A 12,051-nucleotide genomic window follows, 5' to 3' on the forward strand; every position below is an offset into this window, starting at 1 on the left:
TTTCCGCTGTTTATCTGTTTGTCCGGCCAATGGAGGATATATTTATTTTTTGCAATTCAGTTTGGTGACACACTTCACCTTTAAGTGTGAAGCAAATTATTAGTGAATTGTTGCCACACTATCCAAACACATCCATCACACGCTCTCAGAAAGCGGCGTCTGTGATGTGCGTGACAGGAATATATGACCGTCTCCTTTAGATTAGCCGTGAAGGTCAGTCACAGCTCACGCATGGAGAATCAACAGCGTCCAGAGGCATTGTGGGATAGAGGAGGGTGTTAAGATAGTTGGTATGCAGCTTTGCCCAGATGCTCCTTCATGTTATTCTCTCATTTCAATCCCTGGTTTTGTTTTGCTCAGTTATTCAGACACTATTCACATTTGGGGTTTTAACCCTTTCTGATCTGATTTATATTATATATATATATATTGAAGAATGAATGGTGGAAGGAGAATGAGGAAGATGAATTCCTTGACAAAAATGTAAAATATTCTATTTTGGGTTTGCAAGATCCTGGAACACTTCAGAACGCTCTGTCACCCAAGCCCCGCCTACGCTCTCGTGGTTATATTTAGACTCCATAGGCAGATAGCATGCTCTCAGAAAGGAGTGGGTTTGCACTGGGCGTGTCATCATGTGAGAAGTTGCCCCTCAGGTGTGGATGATGCACGTCAACTGACAGCATGTCCACCACATTTCCCGCCCTCTTCCCTACAGCCGCAGTCAGCATCATGTCAACAGCTTCCTTTTAAATTTGTTAAGCATGAATTTTTGCACAATTGCGAGATATAAAGTCAGAATTGTGTGATTTAAACTCATAATTGCAAGTTATTAAGTCAGAAAAGTAAGATATAAACTTGCAATTCTGAAAACATCATGCTTTTTCCCCCTCAAAATTGAATTTAATAGTTCACAATTACGAGTTTATAGCTCACAAATCTGAGAATAGAAATCTGAATTGTGAGATATAAAATTGCACTCTATATCATGCAATTCTGAGAAAAAGTCAGAATTGTGAGTTTATATCTTACAATTCTGACTTTATAACTCACAACTGTGAGTTTATATCACACTTCTGAGAACAAAGTCAAAATTGCGAGGTTATATGAGGCACTTCTGAGAAAAAAAGTCAATTGTGAGTTTATATCTCACACTTCTGACTTTATAACTCACAACTGTGATTTTATATTTCGCACTTCTGACTTTATAACTCACAATTGTGATTTTATATTCCAAACTCCTGACTTTATAACTCACAATTGTGAGTTTATATCTCACACTTCCTAGAAAAAAGTTAGAATTGTGAGTTTATATCTCACGCAATTCTGAGAAAAAAGTCAATTGTGAGTTTATATCACGCACTTAACTCACAATTTTGAGTTTATATCTCGCACTTCTGACTTTATAACTCACAATTTTGAGTTTCTATCATGCACTTCTGAGAAAAAAAGTTAGAATTGTGAGTTTATATCTCACAATTCTGAGAAAAAAGTCAATTGTGAGTTAATATCTCGCACTTTTGAATTTACAACTCACACTTTTGAGTTTATATCATGCACTTCTGAGAAAAAAAGTTAGAATTGTGAGTTTATATCACACAATTCGGAGAAAAAAATCAATTGTGAGTTTGTCTCGCACTTCTGACTTTATAACTCACAATGTTGAGTTTATATCTCACACTTCTGACTTTATAACTCACAATTGTGAGTTTGTATCTTGCACTTCTGAGAAAAAAGTTAGAATTGTGAGTTTATATCTCACACAATTCTGAGAAAAAAAGTCAATTGTGAGTTTATATCTCGCACTTCTGACTTTATAATTCACAATGTTGAGTTTATATCTCGCACTTCTGTCTTTGTAATTCACAACTGTAAGTTTATATCTCGCACTTCTGATTTTATAACTCACAATTTTGAGTTTATGTCTCGCACTTCTGTCTTTATAACTCACAACTGTGAGTTTATATCTTGCACTTCTGAGAAAAAAGTTAGAATTGTGAGTTTATATCTCACAATTCTGAGAAAAAAAGTCAGTTGTGAGTTTATATCTCGCACTTCTGACTTTATAACTCACAATTTTGAGTTTATATCTTGCGCTTCTGACTTTATGACACGCAATTGTGAGTTTATATCACATGGTTCTGAGAAAAAAAAAGTCAGAATTGTGAGTTTATATCTCAATTCTGAGAAAAAAGCACTTCTGACTTTTCTCAATTTTGAGTTTATATCATTTACTTCTGAGGAAAGTCAGAATTGAGTTTATATCTCGACAATTGTGAGTTTATATCTTGGACTTCTGAGAAAAAAGTCACAATTGTGAGTTTATCTTGCGCTTCTGAGAAAAAAAAGTCAGAATTGCGATCTCACACTTCTGAATTTATAACTCAGAATTGTGAGTTTCACAGAATTGTGAAAAAAGTCAGAATTGTGAGTTTATATCTTGCACTTCTGACTTTATAACTTGCAGTTGTGATTTTATATTTCTCACTTCTGACTTTATAACTCACAATTTTGAGTTTATATCATGCACTTCTGAGAACAGTCACAACTGAGTTTATATCTTGCGCTTCTGACTTTATGACACGCAATTGTGAGTTTATATCACATGGTTCTGAGAAAAAAAAGTCAGAATTGTGAGTTTATATCTCAATTCTGAGAAAAAAGCACTTCTGACTTTTCTCAATTTTGAGTTTATATCATTTACTTCTGAGGAAAGTCAGAACTGAGTTTATATCTCGACAATTGTGAGTTTATATCTTGGACTTCTGAGAAAAAAGTCACAATTGTGAGTTTATCTTGCACTTCTGAGAAAAAAAAGTCAGAATTGCGATCTCACACTTCTGAATTTATAACTCACAATTGTGAGTTTATATCGCAATTCTGAGAAAAAAGTCAGAATTGTGAGTTTATATCTTGCACTTCTGACTTTATAACTTGCAGTTGTGATTTTATATTTCTCACTTCTGACTTTATAACTCACAATTGTGAGTTTATATCTTGCACCTAGTTCTTCTAATAAACGAAAACCTCACAAATTTGAAACAGTTTATTAAAAAACATCCAATGTGCGAAATTAAAACACTTTTATGCTACTTTTGCATGTTTTTTGAAGCTTGGAGCTTCATTTTTCTGTCATTGTATTCGCATGGAAAAGAATGACAACATTCTTTCTCCTGTTATATTCCACAAAAGAAAGGAAACCTTTGGAAAGAAGTGAGGATGAGTTTGTAAATTTATCTTCAGTATGTTTAGGCATTTTTATTTTAAAAAGACAGAAATACAACAACAACAATCTGCATATATTCCTCTGTGTCCCTCATTACTGAAAGGAACACTACTTCATCTTTGCGTCCTGTTTTCTGTAGTGCATTCTTTAAAGTGATTTAAAACCCACATACTTTACTGTCTGGGAATATCAGTTAGTGGTTTGTCTTCATATTTGCTGAAGAAGGTGTAACTACTCGATCACTTAGAAGAATATAAATTAAAACATAAAGTTATGTAATCACAATGTTTTTTTATTCTGTTTTTTTATTTATGTTTTTTTTATCTTATTACATAAGCTTATGACAATGCTCTTGTCTGTGATTCATTGTGCGTTGCTTAAAAAGCAAACAACATTGATAGCACTATTATTCAGTCACGTAGTTTCGGTTTTAGATCCACTAACTGTACGCGTGTGCACCAGACCATAGTTGACAGTGATACTCTGAGGTAATTCAAATATGAGAAACTGTGTTCTCAGAGTCTCCCAACATCTCCAAACATGTCAGACTTCCTGTAAAAATCACTCTTCACTTGCTCTCGGTGTTGTTCTTAGAGTGTTCTCAGTTTTCATAGACTGGCTTCTTGTTCCTGTGTACCTGTATTCTAGCAAGTCGTATCAGAAACAAACCTGTTTGGTGAGATTGCGACTGCAAATCACCCGTGTAAAAACAGTGAGGTTGTCTTGCTTTTTGAGCACTGTGTGTTTGCTTAATTTTATAGCAGTTTTAACAATACAGATTGTTTCAAAGCAGCTGTACAGTATTAAATAGGAAAATAATGTGTAAAAATGCAAAAGGACAACATTAAACACTCAGTTTTCAGTTAAAGTCAGTTCATCATTGAGTCAGTGGTGTCATCGTCCAACTCAGTTTGGTTCATATAGTATTTGTGCAATCATATCGCTGGAAATTAAGTGTTCCATACAGTTTACCATACAATGAAAACGCATCATCACTGGCATATGATGATGCATTTTACATAGTTTTTGTATGGTTGTTTTGTACGTTTTGCTTGTGTGCGTAAGGGATTGTTCAGCCATCAATTAAAATTCATAATTTACTCACTCTTATGTCACATGGAACACAAAAGAAGATATGTTCAGAAATTTTGTCCAAACAGTACAAGTCATTTTGGTCCATTGTTGTTTTGGACTCCATTCACTTTCATTGTCAAAATATCTTTTTTGTGTTCTACAATAAAAAGTAGGTCTTACAGGTTTGGAACAACATGAGGGTTAGTAAATTATGACAGAATTTTCATCATCTTTTAAAAACATCTTCAAAAAATGCTTTGAAGATCCCTCCTGTCCTTTAAGACCTCCTATATTCCCATGCCGAGTCTTCCAGGCCTGTGTTACAGCCCATGATGCTTCCTTCTTTGAACTACTACCTTACTGTCTTCATGCAAGCTTCTCCCTTTGGCAGGACTCCAGTGCATTTGATCTTAGGTTTTCTGAAGGGAGTGTAGACGGCCTCCCGGCTCTGCTCAAATACATGGGGTTTGTTTAGGCTTTGAAAAAAAGTGTAAAGGCTGTTGTCTTCTTCCACAAAGCATATTGTGGATAAAGCTGTCAACACACCAACATCCATAAGCCTTGCATGTGCGTTCTAATCAAAATTTGGGCCTTGCTAATCATGTGAGCAAATCCTGCTTTCTCATTGGTCTTATTAATGCTCATTTGTAGTGTAAATTTGAGAGCCATTAGAGCTTCATTACCCTATCACATTTGGTCATAAAATGTTCCCAGCTAAAGGCTGCAATTTAATCATAAACTTGAGGAACATCTGTATATGCGTCTACCCTGAGGAGAAGGTCTGCAGTAATGTTTCTTGGCTGGATCAAGCCAAGCAGGTTTAATTATGTTGGTGAGTACAGCAAGCAAGGCCTGTGGGGGTAAGGCTGCATGATTCAACCTTGTTGACTTTGCCCACGTCTTTCTGGCTAATTACTTCACACTGCTTCTCCATTACCCTCATATTCTGAAGGCAACATCAAAACACATGCTCAGTTCCAAAACTAGTGAGCTGCCTGCGGAGGGTGCGTTTTAAAGGAAGAGTGTTTACAGGATCATTCTTGACATCCTGCACAGAGAAAATGGTCCCACAAATGCATTGTGGCAGCTCAGTGAAAAAAAAAATACAGGAAAATAAAGGTGGTGGACAAAGCGAGACAAATTGATCATAAATAATCTTTCAGTACTCAATAAATATATTTCCATGTATTTTAAAGGTAATTTTAGTATCTAAAATTATTATAGACACTACTGTTAAAAAGACTAAAGACTAAAGTCAAGTAAAATAACAATAATAATCTCTGTTTCAAATAAACTCTTTCAATAATCCTAAAAAATAAAAATGTATTATGTTAACATTAATAGAAAATTAAGCAGCATGACTGTTTTTAACATAAATAATGCTTGTTCTTAAACACCAAATATGAATATTAAAATGATTTCTGAAGGATCATTTGACACTGAAGACTGGAGTAATGATGCTGAAAATTAAGTTTGGCCTTCACAGTAATAAATTACATATTAAATACAAAACAGATGTCTTAAATCATAATAATATTTCACAATATTACAGTATTTTTAATCAAGTAAAAGCAGCCTTGGTGAGCTTAAGAGAAATCTTTTAAAAAAAAAAAAAAAAAAAACAATCTTACAGACTCAGTTTGTATTAATATTTTTCAAAAATTAATGTCTGTTTTGTAATTTTGTGCTTTTCTAAATATTGCGTTTTTAGCTTTACAGCATGCTAAAGTCAAACCTGAAGTTCACTCAGTTGACCATTCGCAAAGAGCTTGATTGACAGGGCATCTGACCAATCATAACGCAGAATCCGACATTCTGTCTGACAAACAAACCAGACAGGAAAGTAGATTAACTTCGGTGGACTTGAACTATTGTGTGTATTGATGTCTTTCCACAGTTTAAATAAAATACACTCTGATGTTCATTCATGTTTTTTTTTTCTGCTTTTCAAGTAAGGAAGAAAAGACGATCGAATCACGCGTCATTGATTTAATAAGCCAATATAGTGATCTGTCATGACACATTAAGGAGTCACAAAACGGTATTTATTCAAATTTCTTAAAAAATGGCAACATTTTAAAGCTGAGACCTTGTTTCATACCAGCTCTGTCTTGTCTGTCGGTGTGTTGCCAGTTTCCTCTTTGCTCTGCGATTTATTTTTCACTGTGTCAGAACATGTGTAGTGTGAGAGTGGCATTGTTTGTCGGACATAACAACAGCAACAGGTTTTTGCGAAGGGTCATTTAATCCAAGATGATGGACAAGCAAAGATAAATTTATAATTTCACTGAATATGAGTCATTTTTAATACTGAGAAGTATTGAGAACAATAGTTCAGTGGAATTATTTTCATTTTTTGCATTTTAATGCTTATTAGATTTTCAATTAAATTTTTTGGAATAGAACTATTCTTGTTTTTGACCTCAATGTCTGTTGAAATCAGAAAAATTTGAGATGCAGTCCATTTAGAATCGAAGTGATGTACAGGTTTGAGTATGCCAACTTTTCATCCCACTGGTATTGTAATAAATTTAGCAACTACTCTACACAAAGATCATTGTACATTCAAAAACTTAACTGCATACAGCTGAACAACATTACAATATTAATAGGAGTCACTGTTAGTGGCATAACACACTCCAGGAACACCAGGAAGTTTCTTTCCTTCCTCAATTGAATGGCTCAGAGGGTCATTTATTTAAAAATCACAATCAGCAACACTCAGCGGCTGGCTGTATCCCATACATCTCCACAGCTGCCCTTAATATCCTGGTGACGGCGCTGAGTTTGGAGGCACAACTCCCTACGTCCTCTTATCACCCCGGATCCATCTACCCAACTGTGCTGTGCAAAAGAGTTTGAAAATGTGTGACAGAGCAATTTAATGCCTCAATTGGTATTCTGAACACAGGGAGACGATGAAAAATGGCCTGCTGTTGTCGTCGCTGCAGATATCAGAGCCGTATGCCAAGTACGAGGAACAGAGGGTAACAGGAAAGAAAAAAATGAGACTTAGATGAAATGATTGAAAAATAGATTCTGGCTTATGATTATGGCCACATTCACACAGCAGTAGAATACGGCTGTCAGTCCTGTATTTGAGTACTTAATACAGTTACGTTCACACACACAGTACGGTTGTTATTGTGACAACTGCATTCTATAACTGAACTCACACCCGTAAATTTTCAGGACTCACAACCGCATTCTCGGAACACACCCGCTGTGTGAACGGAACAGGACTGGGCAACTAGTTGTTCTTAGTCTGTCACGTCATCCAGCGCGAGAGAGCCGCTCTGCCACACAAACACGCGTCTACCATCTGTTGCGTGCTTCATGTGTGGTTTTGCTAACTAACAGTGACGGAGAAATGAGCTGCGATCTGAAAGTTTTATATCCAGTCTCCACCGGAGCTGCTCCCGTCAATTTTGTGTTCTGTGCACGGCTCAGATGCTCCGCTCTTCACCTAAATATAAAAGCTGCTGTCAGTTAATGAAGGTTTGATGAGCTCAGTTGGACTCTTGTCATGTCAGAAAGTGATAAAACTTTCCGTTTTATGGTCGTCGCCATCTTTGATATTACTTTTGCTATGGTTGCTAGCAAGGAATATGGGCTTGACTCCCATTGCACGTTCATACAGAAAGTATCCGAGATGCTTCTGTAAGCTGCTGTGTGAACAGGACATTTTGAGACTCACACCTGTAAGTAAATGCGGTTGTCAATCCCAAAAACTGACAGTGTAAATGTTACCTATTAGTGTATGTTGACAAAATCTAGTTTCTCTCTAAGACACCAGTCTTAAAGGATTAGTTCACTCTAAAATGAAAATTTTCAGATAATTTACTCACCTCGTCTCACGTAGCCAGACCTTCAGACTGATGGCAGAAGGTCTGGGAACCTTGGCCGCTTTGAATGGCCAAGGCCCACACAAGAGGCCATATGACTGACAGGTAAAGCAACCAATCACGTTTCATTTTGTGCTGCGTCATGCTTAAGAGTGTGACCATAATAACAGACCGGTGTGTAAAACTCTCATAGATATTTGAAAAATTTTATGCCGCAAACTTTAAATGTTTCACATACTTTTGAAAATCCAGCGTTTAGTTGATCCTGATAAGCGCTCGTCAAGCGCTTACTTTTTTTTGTGGGGGTAGTTGGCGTCACAGCTTTTTTGTTGCTGCTCAATGCAGTGTGGCGAACGACAGTTGCATCACAGATCAGATTTTGTTTATCACCTGAAGAGAGTGAGTTGAGCTGACTGACAAGTAGAGAGAGGTGAGAAAAACAAGACCATTGCGAAAGAGTTTCAAAATGAATTCAAAAGTGCCTGTTTTAAAAAATATTTTGAAAACCCTGTTGACTTCTGCCATTAGTTGATAAGGAAGTTTCATATTTATTTGGTTCCATAATGTTTGATGATTTTTATTTATTTAAATCTGTATATATATATATATATATATGTGTGTGTGTGTGTGTGTGTGTGTGTGACACCAAGGTGCTTCCAAGCATTTTTATTCGTTTTGTTAATAAACGTTTTTCTAAGTGAAGAAAAGAGGGAAAACTCAAACAAACTAAAAACAAACAGCTTGACGCCAAATTGCCAGTAATTTGAAAGTGAAAGTAAAATGTGCAAAGCGCTTGTACCGAAGGAAAGTGAGGAAAAGAGGGAAACTGAAGCAAACTAAAACTGCTAGATGTTGAATTGCTGCTAATTTGAAAGTGTAAAAATCAAACTATACTTGGAGAACATATTGCTGTATTGTTTTTCCTTAAATTTTATTTAGTTGGTCTTAAAAAGGTCTTTAAAAAGTCTTAAATTTACCCTCAAAAAACCTGCAGAAACCCTGCCAGTGGAACGGTAAAGAACGCAACACACACGTCTCTCACGCGTCCTGTATAATCTAACCAATCTGATGACAAATTGGAAACTCCTGTAGTGTTTCCAGCTAAGTGTGTCGTATGCATCAAACGTTCCGCCAGCAGTCCGTGAGCATGATGTCTGAGGCTGAGACTACCCACCCCCATGTCACTCAAGATGTTCATGTCTTTCTTTCTTCAGTCAAAAAGAAACTAAGGTTTTTGAGGAAGACATTCCAGGATTTTTCTCCATATAGTGGACTTCAGTGGGGATTGAATGTCCAAATTGCAGTTTCAGTGCAGCTTCAAAGGGCTCTACATAGTCCCAGCCTAGAAATAAGGGCAAAATAATCAGTCATTTTGTAAAAAAAATACATTTTATATACTTTTTATATACTTTTTAACCACAAATGCTCGTCTTTAAGGTGCACATTAATGAAGGTCACATTGGTGAAATTTTGCAAGCAAAAAGGTTCATTGTGAATAGCAATGTGTTAGCCAACATGGCGAATTTGCATAACCAATTTGAACCCGTTGCAAAATTGTGGGGATTCCAATTAAAGTGACTGGATTTTGCATACAAAAATTTGATGAACAGCAAATGTGACTGCATCTTTTGTCAAGGGTTATAAAATATTAAATAATTACATAAACTGCATGCTGTTTTTGGAATTGCCTCAGCTTTTGTGTTTACATCTACCTGTTATTATGGAGTGAGTGATTGCGCATGTAATTGATGTGTCAGCCCATATTTTTTTTAACAGTTCTTCTGTAAAATGGCCCATCAAAGAAAATATGTAAAGGCTTGGGCATAGTTTTTACATTAGTTAACAAAAATGAACAATACTTCTACAGCACTTATTAGTCTTAGTTAATGTTGATTTCAGCATTTACTAACGCATTATTAAAATCACAAGTTGTGTTTGTTAACATTAGGTAATGCGTAACTAACATGAACAAACAATGAATGACTGTTTTTATTAACTAACATTAACAAAGATGAATAAATAGTGTAATAAATGTGTTGTTCATTGTTTGTTCATGTTAGTTAATACAAATTTGGTCACACTTTATTTTAAAGTCCAGTTCTTGCTATTAACAAGCCATTAACTGTGACTTTTGTCTCAAACTACTAATTCGCTGCTTATTAGTAGTTAGTAAGGTAGTTGTTACGTTTAGGTATTTGGTAGGATTAGGGATGTAGAATATGGTCATGCAGAATATGTGTTTTATAAGTACTAATAAATAGTCAATATGTTATGAATAGGCATGCTAATAAACAACTAGTTAATAGTGAGAATAGTTCCCTTGAAGTGTGACCTTACAATTCATTTAATGTTTAATTCAATTTAATTTAATACATTTATTTTCTAAAGCATGTTTAATCATCTTATGCAATTTTACTTGTCAGGAAGGTTTCTTGTTTTAAAATTTGTGCTGGAAATTGATGAAATTGCTATATTATTATATATTTTATATATTTTTGCAGTGTATGTGGCTAAAAAGCATAGTAAACTTACATTTTATGCAGACAGCTCGTCTGTAACCACACATCTAGGATTGAGGTACTAAGCATAATAAATCAAGTTTAAAAAAACAACAACTCATATCTGTCAACCACAAATCTAAATATGGGGAGTGACATTCCTTTTCGATGTCTGTACTGATTACAGCCCTGACAGACAGATTTAGATGTATAGTGGTTTCTATTACCTTATGCTGTGTACATTTCATTGTGTTTTCAAGCATATTTTGTTTTGGGGACAATAGAAATAGGTACCGGTACCTATACAGGATTGTTTTTGCGTAGGCTTTTGTTGACGGAATAATAGTCTCTGATTGGTTGCTCAGTGCAGGTACAGCTGGTCGAGAGCCAGAATTCCTGCAGCACTGAGTCACTGAAGGATGATAGCTATCTTTCTCTCTCTCTCTCTCTCTCTCTTGCTCGCTCTATCTACCCATTTCTATACGGCACAAACACAACCTGCTCCACCCCTCCTTTTCCGTCCCTCCCCGTCTCTCATTCACACACAAACACGCACACACAGCGCTGTCAGAACACACACATGCGCGGGTGGGTTCACTGCATTTCCCCGGCAGCAGCTCTCAGCGCAGGAGATCGAGAACGCGAACGCAGGATCACAGTTGCTGAAAATTTAACGACGTGCTCTATTATTTAACCGGACCGAGCGCTTCTCTCCCAGGCTGTGCACCGCTTCTTGCTTCAGTGTCATTAGTGTTACACTGAGATAAAAATGGATATCTGTTATGGGATTCACCTGCAGTTTACCTGCCTGTCATCACCACCAGTGTAGCGGCACACAACAGGAAGTTGGACTGATTTAGGACGGAATTAAAATCTAGGTTGGATTACAGATGTTTTGTTTTTGTTTTTCATTGTTGTTTTTGCTTGAGGATTAATGCTTATTTCTTTTTTCAATGTTTGTTCCATTCAGACGAGAAGGAAGAAGTGGTGCTGGGCAGCCTTCCTCTTCTCAGCTTCAAGATTGGACCAGTTCAGGCATCGGACAACATCAGCCGCAAGTTTGCCTTTAAGGTTGGTGATCTTTCTGCATTTTTAGTGACTGTTTTGAGGACAAGGGATGGGAGGAGTGACAAGTAAACATGTTAGTTGGTATCAGTGTAGGTCAGGTGCTCGTAGGAAACTGTAAACTGTCTGCATTAATCATGATTCAATGTTTTTAGTCAAAACCGTTGAATCTATATTTACCCTTATTGTGTACCCACACACGCAGTGGACTTTGCATCTTTGCATGCGTTCCCGAGTGTGTTTGCACACCATGTGCCAGAAGGACAAACATTATGTCAGATTATATTTTCATCAGGATCCAACGCAGCAGGGTTTGAGTACATAGACCTTTATGAGAACATAT

The 12,051-nt window shown here is 36.3% G+C and overlaps 1 protein-coding gene across 1 annotated transcript in view; it reads left to right on the forward strand.

Annotated features, from left to right (window-relative positions):
* The window catches only part of plekha6 (pleckstrin homology domain containing, family A member 6), a 91,420-nt gene that overhangs the window by 35,900 nt on the left and 43,469 nt on the right, over positions 1–12,051 (forward strand). Inside the window, 1 exon segment of the mRNA XM_051123234.1 lies at positions 11,614–11,714. Coding sequence (XP_050979191.1) covers positions 11,614–11,714 — 101 coding nt within the window.

Source organism: Labeo rohita, chromosome 11, assembly GCF_022985175.1.
Source record: "Labeo rohita strain BAU-BD-2019 chromosome 11, IGBB_LRoh.1.0, whole genome shotgun sequence".
Classification (NCBI taxonomy): Eukaryota; Metazoa; Chordata; class Actinopteri; order Cypriniformes; family Cyprinidae; genus Labeo; species Labeo rohita.